Raw genomic sequence first — 14623 nt, forward strand, 5'->3', positions numbered from 1 at the left:
TGTATTTACTTACTGAACACCTATGCAGGAACACCAGAATACCATTTCCTAAATCACACCCCACCAAAAGGCAACTGAGTCATTACAACAAACCCTGGTTCCCTCAATAATATTAGTGACTTGGCGTTGGCAGCATGACACCACAGGCACATTGCACCCCTCGGCGCCAGCGTCTGTGCATCTGGGGCAGACAAGGCACGAGCAGAGATGCTGCTGGTTAGGCAGGTGCTTCAGTAGACATTTATTTGCAGCTTGGGTCAACAGCCAGCTCAGAGACTACTACTCTTAACTCCCAGGGGCTGGAGCTGTGCTGACCACTGAGGATGTTCCCAGCTGAGCACCAAAATGATATTTGGTGTTTTACTCTGAGCATTTACAGGCACATTGCTGCGCAGTCCCCTGCCCCAGCACACCTAGAAAGCATCTCCTTAGATGCAATCTCTCTCACCTGCAACAGAGTAGTGAGGACGTTAAAGCAAGAGTGGAAGAGGCTACTGTGGAGTATCGTTGCCCTCCTACTCCTCTCCATAACCGGATTTGGAGCAACGTGACTCATTCAGCATCAGGACACAATAAAGAATCAACACGCCTCGATGTTAAATATGCAGTTTATAGGAGCATGAGTCACAGCTCAGGTTTCAAGGTGCAATACTGTATGTAAATCCTTTCTGAGAACTACCCGAGAACACCGCGCACGTAGCTACAATTTCAGGGGTCAAACCTGGCCTTCCAGTCCTGCAGCCCGCGGTGACCCTGCCAAAACTATTTCCCCGGGGTTTAATGCCTGCAAACTCCAGCAAGCTGAGCTGCTCCGAGCCCTGGGCTGCAGGGGAGGTTTAGGGAGCAGGGCAGCCCCTAGTCCCCACAGCAGGGAGGGCACAGCCCACCAGGTCCCTCCACGGTGTCACAGGGGGCTTCGCCTGCACCCAGAGGAATGAACAACCCCCCCCTCGGCTTTATCTCTATCTGTTCCAAGGGAGGCAGAGAAATACAGCTTACATCCCTTGCCTACCCGGATATGTTAGAGACAAGGCTGTATTCTCTTTCGTCTGTAGTAATTAAAGCCCTAGCGATTATCCCACTCGTCGAATGCCAAGTCTAGACAGAGACTCCTCACTGTAACTCATACCAAATCTACCCATACTCCATTTCACATGGATACGTGTGCCTTACTTCCCGCATCCACGAGGCAGCCAGCTTTCAGCAACTCACATAAAAAATCTAGTTTTGATTCAGCATCGATGCCCGTGATCGCACGGCAGCATCAGGCTGGACAGAAGCCAGAGGACAAGGGGAGCAGAGCCACAGCTGCAGCGGGAGCGAGGGGTTCCCAGCTCCATCTGGATGGTACCGAGCTTCCTCACTCCCTACAAACCACTCACAAGTCATGGGAAACCGAAGGATTTGAGATGATGGGGAAAGAACAGAGCCACCCCAATGCATTGCTGACTGGGGGAGAAAAGCAGAATAAGACTTTTTTTCTCCCAACAGAGTACACGAGGGATAGATCTAACTATTGTATTTCCTCCATCACCCTCTCTGCAGGTCTAGAAGAAATCTTCTCACTTGCTTAGTGTCGTTACAAGAATCACACGACCACACAGTTGCTTCTGCTCCCAGCCTCTCACCCAGCACGTTAAATACACCTTTACAGCTCTAACACAAAGACCTCAGATACACAGGGCCCGGGAGAGCTGCGTATTTACACGTTCTCCAGCCACCTCCACACCAGCTCCCCTGCTCCTCACACCATCCCCAGGCAGCAGAGACAACTGCAAAACAAGGCAGTGGCATGCTTTGGGATTTTTTTTTTGTTTTCACAGCTTTAGCAATTTTAAAGCATGTAAATATGAAGGAAGGGTCAATGATTCAATAGTGATTAAGTCTGAAATATTCCACTTAGTACCCATTAGACTTCGAAAATACCCGTTATGTTCCCAGAGCATTCCCCAGAGCACAGCCAAGCAGTGCCCAGGGCTGGGGAAAGCTGCTTTCTCGGAAGGCTTGAGGTATCTTGTGAAAACACCAAGTTCGTTTTAGCAAGCAAGCAAATAAAAAAAAATAGCGAGAGACAATAAAAGAATTAATGTATTATAGATTCTTAATACCATTTCCCCAGAGAGAGCAAAAACAACCAAGTCTAATGGAAATTTTCTATTCTCAAAACCATTTGCACTGTTATTGTTTGCAACAAAGAGAAGATGAAAACATAAAACCCCAGCAGCTTAAGTTTCCAAAAATTGCAGGGCTGCCTACTTTTTTTTTTCTCCCATGAAGAATAAAATTAAACTGCACCTGGGATGTAAAGTTTCCACCTTACAAAAATATCCAAATCGTTGCAACTATAAAGCCTTATAGTCTGCAGGGCTAGAGCAGTTTTCAAGCTTGCACTTGCCCCAAGAGCTAAAAGGACCCAAAAGCCGATTGAGTCTAGCACAAATCTTCCTTCCATCCCTTTGGAAAAATCCAAGCTGGTATTTCAAGTCCTGAAAAATCCTGTGGATTTGAAACGCTTTATGAAACACGCAATTAAGCAATGCAGTTAAATAACGGAGCCTGATTTAAGAGGCCAGCACTATTCTTTGCAAAAAGAAGGATTGTTTCTTCATCTCAGTCTGCTCCCAATTGTACTCAAGATACCATAAACCGCTATTTCTGTTTCTCTCCAACCAAGAAAAAGCAGAGGAGCAATAAGATTATTTCATTAAATTACATTTTCTTTGTCTACTGAAAAGCTGCTGTTAAGAAGAGAAAAAGAAAATTGTGCTGCCTCAGAGGACGCATCCCCACGCGGCCGGGTGCAAGGGTGCCCAGCACCCCCCACATACACACCCTGGAGCTGGGGAAGCCTTGATGAGGCTCCACCACCTTGACCAAAAACTTCCTTCTTCAAAATCTATTCAAGGAGGAAATAGCTGCCAACGAGACATTTTATTCCACGCTCTGGCAGCTACAATTCTATTAACCTCCAAACTAAGGAGTGACAGCATGAACGCCAGTCCTAGTCTATAATTAGGGAGGGCCACCAAGGGTCAGTGTCATGAGGCACCTCCACCGCGGCGTAACACGGCAAGGGCAGGGGTAGCGCTCACTGCGCCCATGCTGAAAATAAACTTGTCTCAAAGCTAAGCTGATGATTTCATTTCCCTGGTGAATGAGATATCTAATTATCAATAATTCATAGGCACAGACAGACGTGCAAGTGGTTTTGAGAACTGAAGTAGAAACAGAAGTAATGATTCTTGGAAGAAGAGCCAGGAGAAAGACAGATCCAGAGAGGGAAGAGAAAGTGCACTCTGCATGCACATGTCAAAACCAATCTAATTTCAATCACATACATGACAGCTTAGGTGCCAGTTTAAGAGGGGTATTTTCCCCGCACACTCTGCAGTTGGTATATGACAGGATGCTTGCCTGGATGGAGCCCAGCTCTACCTATCCGGATGGACAACTCGCTCTCGTAGTCCAGGGGATGGGCAGGTTCATGCTCATATTTTTCCTTCACCACTCGTTGGTCACAGCTCAAGGCAAACGCTGCATGGGGAGGCCCGCTGAAACCCTGCAAGACAAGACAGTAATTTACGGGGTTTTTTTCCTCACATCTCTCCACCAGCCTTCTCCCAGCGCCATCCTCAGGGACTGCTCTGGCATCTGTGTGGTTGGGAAGTCAATGGGGGCATGTGTCACAGCAGCTTCTCACAGCTGCGTGGAGACGCGTCTTTTGGGTTCCACTCTCTCTCGACAGACTGCCTAGTTGTTTAGATTAAAATGTGCATTTCCAGCAGAAATGTCAAGGACAGGGTTAGGAGGAGCTATGGGCCAAGAATTATGGGGCTAAAGAGGGAGAGCCAAAATTCACATGCATTAAGAGCAAGAAACACAATTCCACAAACACAAAGAAATGTAATTCCATAAACGCAACCCCTCCAAAGTCAACCTGGAGGAGACCAGCAGACAAGGAGGGACATTCACTGCTAAGCTGCTCACAGAAGGTCAAGCTGCTGAGCCACCTCTGCAGAAGTTTGATTTGCAGTAGGGTACTATTTCTTCAACATGGATTGAGTTTGCACGGGAAACTGTTCAAAATTGATGCGAGCACCAAATGAGGCACCACATTCACAACCACCCAGCATTAGTTCCGTGGGACTCATCCAGATGGCCCGCTGAAACTTCAGACTCACTTGGAGCACAATCCGACACTATTTGTAACCTCCAGAAAGCAGAGGGGGACGGCCAAACCCAATGCTATCCAACTATGCATAAAGTCTGCAGGGAATCCAAGCAGATGCCGAGCAAGCAAGAGGGAGCAAGCAAGAGCTGCCGCCCCCATGAGTGATTTCTGCCAACCTGGACACAGCTCACAGAAACCAGCCACAGCTCAAGGATGTGCCAGTCTTTATCTGCATCAGCCAAAAAAACCCCAGCAGACACCACTTCTGCCTTTCTTCCGTTGGTGCTGGGCACGCGGCAGGAAGGTCGGTGTCTCTGGACGTCCCCAGGCTGCTCAAACCCACCCAGAGAGCGCTACAAAAACCAATAGGAAACACGGGGTTAGAGGCATAAGCACACAGCTGAGAGAAGGGAACCTATGCCATGGTGGCGGCTGGTGTAACCAGCTGTACCCAAAGCACAGTGAGCGGGACCGCAAGTCCCCATCTCCTCGCAGGGCTGGGAATCAGCCCCCAGGAGTATCCACAGGGAGGGACATCCAGGCTGCACCCCGTGTCACCGGCCAGGAACACCGGTATAGCTGTTGGATTGATGGCGGCAGAATAAACGAACATACGCTGAACAGCCAGAGATGGTAATGAGACACCGGGAAGGTAAGGTCACATTAAACAAAAATAAAGGTTAAAGATGAATAACTAAATCATCTCTTCTCCCACCATTTGCATAATATAGTCTGACCGGTACTATTAATACTAATCACATATTTGCTCTCTGCTTTCTATTGCAGTTTAATCAGGGTGCTTTCACCTCCATTAACCCAGCAATTACAAGATGCACCGATGAGGTGCTCACGTTTAAATCCCGCTGGGAGAAAGGGGACCCACACCACACCCCGCGCGGCAGGCACCAGCAACTCTGCGCCTTAAATCACGAGTGGTACCTGGAAGAGCAGGTAGAAATACAAGCATTTTCCAGCAAAATCTGGATGACATGACACCGCGAGGGAAGAGGGGAACTTCAGCATTGTGATCCAACTCGGATAAGGCAGGAAGAGTCCAAGAACAGAAACTCACGGGCTCGCCCTGCTGCTGGCACTTCTGCAGCGTGGTCTCCCTGTATCCAGAAGATACAGAGTCTGGTCCTGCTAAAGCTAAATGGCTTTTCGCCCTTGGACAGAGTAACATCACTTTCCAGAACACATCAACCTGAGGAGAAGCAAGGATGGGAATTGGAAGCTGCAGAAATAAAAGCCTCAACTGTAAGTGCCCAGGAAGGGTTGGCAACCATTGCCCCGGGCTCTCCAGCCCTGCTGCAGCCGCCAGCTGCCTCCTGCTTGCCATTGCTTTTGCCTTGGATGTGAGGAATGCCAGGTTCCACGGAGCAGAAGGCTCTCCTTCCACATAGCTCCTACCAGCATTTTGTTAAATGAGCCACAACCACTGCAGAAGCACCACCACCGCGTTTGTGGCTTTCCGCCCAGCCCAGAGACAGCTGCTCCTCTACCTGGCCCCGTCAGCGCAGGCAGGGAAGTGAGCCCAGGGCATGGCCAGAGCCCACACAACTCTGCAAGTCACAATAACCCAGCCAAGGGGAAAAGGAATCACCTGCACGAGCACGAGCAGGCGGGTAACATCCAGCTAAGCCCTCTGTTACCACTGCACAGCTACTGATGCAAACAAGCAAGGTCCTTGGGAGGGCAAGACCACTCGCCTCAAGGTCCAGTCCCGAGGAGAAGCCTCCCATAGTTATTTTCTGTGCCACCATTCTCAGCACGTTAAAGGCTCCTCAACGTGGTACCCACAGATCTGCTTGCACCGAAACGGAGGCAGACGTGAAGATATTTCAGATGCTTACTGTAAGGTCAGGTCACTTCCCTGTTGGCAGGCACAAATACACAATGCTGGCAATTTGAAAAAATATTAGTGACCTTCAGTAACGCACACGATTTATTCCAACTGTGACTGCTCTGAGTCATTTCAGACCGGTCCCTGCATGAGTCGCTTAATTGGAATGTGTCAGTGGGTTAAAAAAGCATTAGAAAGAAGAGGAAAGTCAACCCACATTAATTAGTTCATGCTAGTAATTAGTGTTAACTGAAATAACCACGGGGGCTGATTATTTCAAAAAGCAAGATGCAATGAGAGATTTGGACAGGAAGATCTTGGAGGAAAACTGTTCTGGGACGCGGGAGTCCCCACCGCACTCGTCTCTGCTCACGGAGCTACAACGGAAAAGTCATTAGACTGTTGTGGCCCCACGTGTAAAAGCAGACGAGAAAAAATAAGGTATCTTTGGCAGAGGGCAGAGAAGCACCCCGCTCCACACAGCACCCACCTCAACGGGCAGATCCTGCTTTTGTCACCCAAAAGCTGCAGCAAGCCTGAATTAACCCGTATGGAAACGTGCCCCTCTCCTGCCAGCCACGGTGCAGCCACCACCCCGGTATCGCAGGGTGAAGAGGTGAGGCAGGAGGAGGTGGCAGCTCCTCACTTGTAGATGGAGCAAGGATTTCAGATTGCACCCCGCTGCCCAGCCAGCCTCTTGCACAAGCTGCTCATTGAATTGAAACCAATCTTACAAAGAAATGAAGAGTGAATGATACCTTTGAGAAATAATCTGCTCTTCTCCACCTCAACAACGAAGGAGAATTAATAAAGAAACAGTGATGACAAAAGCTGATGGCCTGGCTTTGGGTAGGTCACTTGGCACTGAATTTGGCGGTGCTGCTCGTCTGGGAAGGTCAGTGACACAACTCTTCCTGTGCAATATCTTACTGGTTTTAACCCAGCAAACAGCCTGGAACAGGCTTTGCAAAGCCACAGGAAACAGACCATAATGCATCAACTAATGGCCGAAATCACTTCAACAGGAAAGAGAAATCGAAGAAGTTTTACTACTTTATAAAAAAAAAAATAAAATAAAATAATTCCTGGACAAGCTGGGAACAAACGAAGAGACAATAAGAGACAATAACAAGCCATGCTTTGATGGTGCCCAGAGGCTCCTGTTCACACTTATTAAAAGAGAGACAGCGATAACATGTAAGAGACCAGAAAGCAGTAAGAGAAAGAAAAGAAGGGAGGGAAGCAAGAGAGGAAGGGGAGATGCTGCGTCTCCCAGTCCACGCCAGCAGCCACCCTGGCTGTGGGGACGGACACAGCCTGTCTCCGTGGCCACCCCATGCCCCCAGCGAGCTCAGTGCATCAGCCACTGCTCAGCTTCGCTGCTTCTGCACATCTGCATCTGTGTCAGATGCTGTGGCCTGACACCTCGGGGGGCAAAGGCCATGCAGCCACAAAGCAGTGAGTCCCCAGCTTTTCTGAGGCTGATAAACAGATTTATGTAAAAAACATGAAATAAGATCGGATAGGAAGAGAGCTCCCTTAGAAAGCACTTAGTTATCAGACAGTGCCCATTTGCATGTAAAACAGGCTGGTGTTTTGTTATTTGAAACATATCAAGGGCTGGATGCTCCCAAGAGAACCTCTGCCAGCACAGCACCGGTTACGAATCCCCATGCCGGCAGCGCTCATTCGTAGCCCACGGAGAGCCGACAAATGTGCAAAGCGATGGCGAGCCACCCCGCGTGGCCCACCCTCCCTCAGCACCCTTCGGTTTCATCTCTTGAACTCTCAGCTGGTCTCGTTGCTCCCAGCGTCCCTGCAGGGGTGCTCGAGGACAGCCCCAGCAATGCCCAGGGAAGCCTGTGTCCCATGGGACCTGCCGAGCCCCCGAGCAGCCCCGCTCCCCGGGCAGCAGCCCCCTGCCCCAGCCCCACCACCAAGGGTGCAGAAGGAAGGTCCTCCTGCTTGCACCCACACGCCTCCAAAGCTCTCCTTGTTTCAAACTACATTTTCTTTTTAATAATATCTTTTTTAAAAAAAAAAGGCAAACAGCACCTGGCCACGCTGTTTCCCATCCCAGCGCTGTGCCGGGGCAAGCAGCAGGCTGGAGCTCCTTCCAAAGGCTCCGTGTTGCTCTGTGGGATGAGAAGCCAGAGCTCATTAGACGACCACGAACACTTGGGGTGGTGACGACACGCCTGGGAGAAGGTTTAAAGGCTGTGGTGAGTTGTGCTGCCAGAAGCTGCAATGCCAAGCATCCCACCAAAAAATGGTCAGCCAGCTCCATGTTCCCCCAGTACAGCATCCCTACCTCCTGTACGGGGAAAAAAACCCAAACCAAAAACCAAACCAAAACAACACACCATGGTTTTGGTCAATATTGACCTGGCACAAAGGGATGGGTTAAGGGAAGGAGCTGGCAGGTGCACATTTAAGAGGACTTGAACTGCAGCCCCTCTCAAAGCCAGGATCACTGGCAACCCCCCACTCAAAATACCAAAATCAACAATTCAAGTCCAACTTTAAATACTCCACATGATAAAAAAAGGCCCTTCTCAACGCTGAAGTGGGTGCAGTCATATTTATGATTAATAGCATCCAATACGCAGCTCTGAGACAGAAGCAGATCTCCCTTACTCCTGTCCCCACAGCGCCTGGCAGCCCTGCACCCCAGCACAGCACAGCCCCACTGCTTGGGGTCACAGTGGTCCCACCAGCAGCACCCAAACCCCTTTGATCAGACAGGCTGTGCGCCCATAAAATAAACCTGGGGACACCCAGCACAACCTGGACCACCTCTACAGCTCCAGCTGGCAGAGCAACAGTAAGGAACCCCAACATCCATAAAACCTCACGTAACGAAGACAGAAAATCAAATTTATTTTCATATGAAAGTTTAAAGGTCTCCAAGTATTTCAGGTACATGTCAGTTTGCATTTTTAATTTGGTGATTGCTAATAAAGGAGCAGCAGCAACGGGCACAACAGATGGAAAGGCACTTTAATGCCAGTTCTTTTGGGGCTTGTTAACGAGAGCTGGGTCAGTGCTGTCTATCACGCCGAGAAACAGCTTTCTTGCATTTTCCCTCTAGAGTTCAACTAACTAAAGTTTCATGAAATCTAAACCACAGCATGTGCAACCAGAGGCCATAATCAGAACCACCCTCTGAAGCCTCAAAGTGCTGCCAAATACAGCGGCAGGAGAAGATGAACCACACCGGAGAAAGTAAATAGAAAAGATGAGCACATGGGAAGCATTGCACAAGTGCTTGTGCTGCTGGTGGACATCAGCAGCTTGGGGAGTCTGTGAATCCACCCCAAGCCCTCATCCCAACAGCCAGGTCCTAAACACATCCTTGTCCCATCACAACAGCAGTGCAGAAGCTCCAGAGCCGAGTGCTGTGTACCCAGCCAGCGAGGGGCTGCATGGGAATTGTTCCTCAATGACAACTGGAATCCCCGTGGAAATGCACTGGCACCGGCTCGGCACCAGGCAGGAGCGGGGCGACCTGAGCAGAGGCATGGTTTCAGCTTCAGAGCCCAATGATCAATCCAGCAGTCGCTTAATGCAAGAGCATCCTCACGAAACTCAATTTCCCAATGAGGAACAGACTCCAGGGGCCTGATCCTGCAACCCACTGAGCACAGCAGCCCTCCCTGCAGCTCGGCAGTGCATGCCCCCCACACCAGTCCCGCTGCCTGCGCTGGGATCACCAATATTTTTCCAGAACCACGGCAGGGGAGGCCCGAGGGCTCCCCACTTCGCACGCCGAGCATCTTCCATCTGGCTCCCCCAGCCCCACATCCTCCCCTGGCCCAGCACCCACCCTGCCTGCAGCAGGCGGGAGGCTTGTAGCTATGGCAGCACTGCCGCGGGAATTGGAAAGGGAAGGTACATCCACAGACAAAAAAATTTCAGCATTTTTACAGCAGATCTGCTCCAGTAGTGCCTTGCGAGCAGCTCTCATCGAGCTGGGAGGCCTTTCTCATCCTGACAGTGCAGCTGGCAGCAACACGACACCAGAGCCTTCCCCTAATAACTGCAAACAGGGAAGCATAAGTGAATATTAAGGAAGGCTGGTATCAGTTTATCTGTAACTAATGTCATATTATTGCAAGTACATTTTATTCACTGCTAATTATCAGCCACTTTGATAACTCATAATTCTTGAAAATTGCAAACAGCAGCTTTAATCACCAACCTCTGCTGACGGGCTGCCAGGGCAGGAGGAATAAATCAGCTCTCTTCTGTGTCACCAGTAGCGTGGGGACAGCCAGGGTATCATGCAGGGTGACCCTAGAGCAGCCCCGGCTGGGGAGGCTTCCCTGGGAGCTGCCTCATCCGAGAGCAGCCGACGGGAGACCTTTAGCAGTGCCAAAACCTGCGGGGCTCTCACGTGCTGGCAGCACCGAGCGCACCCAGAAACACCAGTCTGGTGACCCTAGGGAGGGAGAAAGGTAAATTTACCAAAACCTATGCCAAACCCTCAAATACACCAAGTCTGTCCTCCAACAGGAATGAGAGGAAAGCATCCCACAGCGCTTCCAATTCAAGGGTGCAGGGTACCCGCTCCCAGCTGGTACATGGCATGGCTGGGCCACGCCAGCATCGCTGCCAGGGAGCGGGCACGTGCCACCGGCCCCACAGGAGCCACACAAGGGGCTCCGAGGGGAGACAGGCACAAGCCAATCCATCTCTCTGGCCAAAGCAACATTCATATTAAAAACAAACATACAGATTTTTCTCATTGGCACGTCCAGGGCTTTGACCCTTCCAGGAGGGAGGAAAAACACAGCAGGAATGTTGCTGGCAGCCGGTCTGGGAAGGACAGTGCAGGGCCAGGGCGAGCGCTGCCGGGGAGGAACACACATGCAATTCTCAGGCTCCTTGAGAAACCCAGAAGGTTTGTTACAAAACCTGATGTTTTGCAAGAGCGATGTTTTACATGGCAGAAAAGAGGTCGTTTTTGCAACCTTTGCCATTACAAAAACAAAAGCACAGGAATGTTTTCGCTGCTTTTGCCACACAACCTAGCAAAAACCCAAGCTTGTTAAACAACCAAAACCCACCTCTGCAACAGCAGCAGACAGGTTTCATGTCAACAACCTCCTGCCCACCAGGAAACTCAGAGAAACCTCGAAACACCACCAGTAAATTGATTTTTCAAAGGACTGGTTGCACCAGGTGGGGCTTTTGAACACCCAAGTGCTGCCCACCAAAACCAGTTAGGATGTATATCCACTTCCAGTTGTTTGCTGGGAGGAAACTTGCCTATTACAGCCACAGAGGATGTATAACCACTTCCAGTTGTTTGCTGGGAGGAAACTTGCCTATTACAGCCGCAGCCAGATCCTAAGGGATATTTTCTTAAGGACTACTCAACACATCACCAACCACCCAGACGCCGGCAGCTTGCTCAGCAGGACACGGCAGAGAGGTTTGTGGCATCGAGTCAGCACTACAATATGAGATTTTAATTGTTAGCAATAAACCTTTAAGCCTCAGATGGGATTAACAAGAGCTTTTTCTCCACATGCTTATTAAAGTCTAATGGAGACCAGCTTTGCCTCTTTCCTCTCTCCCTGCCCCCTTCCCACCTTGTGTATTTGTAGCATGGCAACATATATTTTTACAGTCCTTTTATCATGCAAGGCTTTTTGCAAGGGTAAGAGAAAAAGCAAACAAAACTTCAATTAACAGCTCATTTTTACACAATATACTCCTCAGTAATGATTTGCCATCAGCACAGATTGAATTAATGGGAAAGCAGGGAGAACAAAGCGGGTGGCTCCTGCTGCAGGGTGGGATGTCAGGAGCCCTGGGAGGGGAACAGCAGGGCCTCCTCGGAGGGCTGGTGGGATGTAGCAGGGCTCAGCCAGCGATCCATCACCCCTGAAATGAAGAGCCGCACCACGCCATTGCTGCCTAATTACATTACATGAAAACACAACTTCCTTTAGGCCCGCAATTAGCGGTGCGGACGGTGCACGAGTCCCCAGCAGATGGATGGAGAAGCAGCACTGCTGGGGCACAGCCCCTTCCCACACCCCCAAGCATCGCAGCCACGTGGGTACCAGCCCCAGCCTGCAGCCAGCTCATTCCCAAGGACACTGTTTCTGCTCTTTCTCCCCTCCACATCTTGTAAATCCCATAATTACCAAAATAGCACCAAAGCCCAGGAGAGACACCAACTCCTCTGCTCATCTGCAGGAGCTGCGGCAGAGTCAAGGGAGTCTCAAACACCTTCCTAAAGCACAGCGCAACAAATCCACAGGAGAGGCCCTTCATTCTCTTCAGCTAGTGCAATTAATTTGTTAATTCATTACAGAAGAGAGGAATAATAAGGGACAAGGCATTTCCTGATTACCACCACCAAGAAGCTAACCAACTTCCCTTCCTCTGGAAGCTCAGGACTGTCCCATGGGCACCGCTGAATCCTGAGCTGGGGAATGAGCTGGCTCCCCACGGGCAGGGCTCATCCCAGGCTTCCATGGGTTACTCTTTTGGGTGCTGAACTCCAACCAAAACCACCTAAAGCTCAGAAATTAAGCTTGCAATCAGCCCTCATAGCATTTATTTACATGTGTAGCATGTACCCCACCTATAAAGTCTTGACAGGCCTTAAAAAACACGCACAAGATGTAAACCAACAGCAAGATGCCTTCCCAAGCCTGCAAATAGCCTGAAACTCAAAGAGGAGACTCATCCAGTCAATTTTTCAGTTTGCATTAGCTCCGAAGCCTGTGGACAACAGATTAAAGTCACATCACCTTTACCACCTCATTGACAATTCAAGCACGATGGGGGAAGACAGCAACACACATCACGAAGGTTTTCACACCCTGATGCACCCCACCAGGACCAGCACAGCCAGAGGATGACACACCCCACGCCACAGCCACGTACCCAGAGCATCCAGTGGGTGCAAAACCGGAGACACCCACAGAGTCCCAACACCAGCAGAGCCTCAGCCAGGCTGAGCAGAAAGGAACAAACAAACCCCACACGCACACTTCCCCAGCGGCATGCTCCTCTCTGGCAGGTCGTCAGCCTAACAAGGCATGATGTTCCACCAGATGAAGAGCAAACGTCTGTTTTACCCCACTCACCACAGCCACCCATGGCACCTGCGAGCCGGGAGGCAGCGTGTCAGCCGGCGCGTGCAGAGCCCCTTGCACAAGGGCCTGCCCCCCCTGGGGCACAAGCACACAAGAGGCACAAAACTGACTTTTTACAGCTCATCTGCAAAGCAGACAGCAGTGTCATGTCAGTCTGGGTGAGTCAGAGTTTACCCTGAGAGCAAGTTGGCATTGTGCTGCAGTTATAGATCTGTGCACATATATTTTCTTGATCTACATGAAAGCAGCCTTCCTCTCCCTGACATTCACCACCCAACCGATTGCAACCTCTCTCACTGCTTCTCTGTCATTTTAATAGCAGGTTTACTTTTCACAGTGGAGGCATTAATTTGGGGTTATGCTATGAGCAAATTCAAAGGCAGATTTTAAGATCAAAGAACAGCCAAGGAACCATCCATAGCACTCTGCGTGCCTGCGGAGAAACGGGGCCTCATTCAGGTGTTCAGAGTAAGAGCATGGATCGTAGAATCACTTAGGTTGGAAAAGACCTTTAAGATCCTGAAGTCCAACCCTTAACCCAGCACTGCCAAGTCCATCACTAGCCACATCTGTGAGCACTGCACCAATATGGGGGGTTTTAACATTTCCAGGGATGCTACAGGAACGACTCTTACAGGCAACGCGATCCTGGGGCAGCCGACTCTTTGCTATGAACCAGCACCACAGCCACAGGAGGCGGAGGCAGAGGGCTCCTGACTCCTTCCCCGAGTCTGCCTGGATGCAGGCAGGGCACAGAGCATCACTGCAGCAAGGCAAGGAGCTTGAAGTTTCTCAAGCACCAGCTTTTACAGCCCAGGAGGCTCCCACCAACAGAGCCCACCCAACCTGGAGCACGAGTGCAATGCTGGGGCACTCTGAGCACCCAAGTCCCCTCCCATCCCCACTCAACTGCGAGCAGTGGGTCAGCACCCACACCCTGCTCTCCCCCCTGGGAGCTCGTTGCCTGCCTTCTGCTTATTCCAGAACTAAAACTTCACACACATGCTCAAATCCAATCAGCAAAAAGGTCAGATGCCGTCCAGGATCCAGCAGAACCCCCAGAACAGCAATGCATCGCTCCACATGATGCCAGCCAGACTCTTTTGGACAGCACGAGGCAGATCCAGTATTCCAGTGTGCTCTTCCTTTTGGAAAAAAATTATCCTCTCTTACAATTCTGAGTCTGGTCCCAAACAGTAGCTGAAATTCAATCAGCAAAGGCTGAGCCACAGAGGAGAGAAAAGCCCCATGTTCCATTACCAGCCTTATCAGTCAGTAATAGCCACTCGAGGCAACCAGCGGGGAAAGCGGTGCTTTATCGCGGGCGCATAATGGAGAAGGGAATAGTGGTGAAACATGCATCCAGTGCAGGAGCTCACGGAACAAGGATTTAAGCCAGGTTTTCCTCAGCCCTTGCTTTTTTACAGCAGGATTTTTTTTTATTTATTTTTTTTTTTATCTCCTTGCTCCCCATGCAACCCCACTGGCAGC

The 14623-nt window shown here is 50.2% G+C and overlaps 1 protein-coding gene across 1 annotated transcript in view; it reads right to left on the reverse strand.

Annotated features, from left to right (window-relative positions):
• Window positions 1-14623, reverse strand: part of SLC39A11 (solute carrier family 39 member 11) — a 98450-nt gene that overhangs the window by 67011 nt on the left and 16816 nt on the right. Inside the window, exon 5 of the mRNA XM_055795633.1 lies at window positions 3415-3559. Coding sequence (XP_055651608.1) covers window positions 3415-3559 — 145 coding nt within the window. The remainder of the gene's footprint in view (window positions 1-3414; window positions 3560-14623) is intronic.

Source organism: Falco peregrinus, chromosome 2, assembly GCF_023634155.1.
Source record: "Falco peregrinus isolate bFalPer1 chromosome 2, bFalPer1.pri, whole genome shotgun sequence".
Lineage (NCBI taxonomy): Eukaryota > Metazoa > Chordata > Aves > Falconiformes > Falconidae > Falco > Falco peregrinus.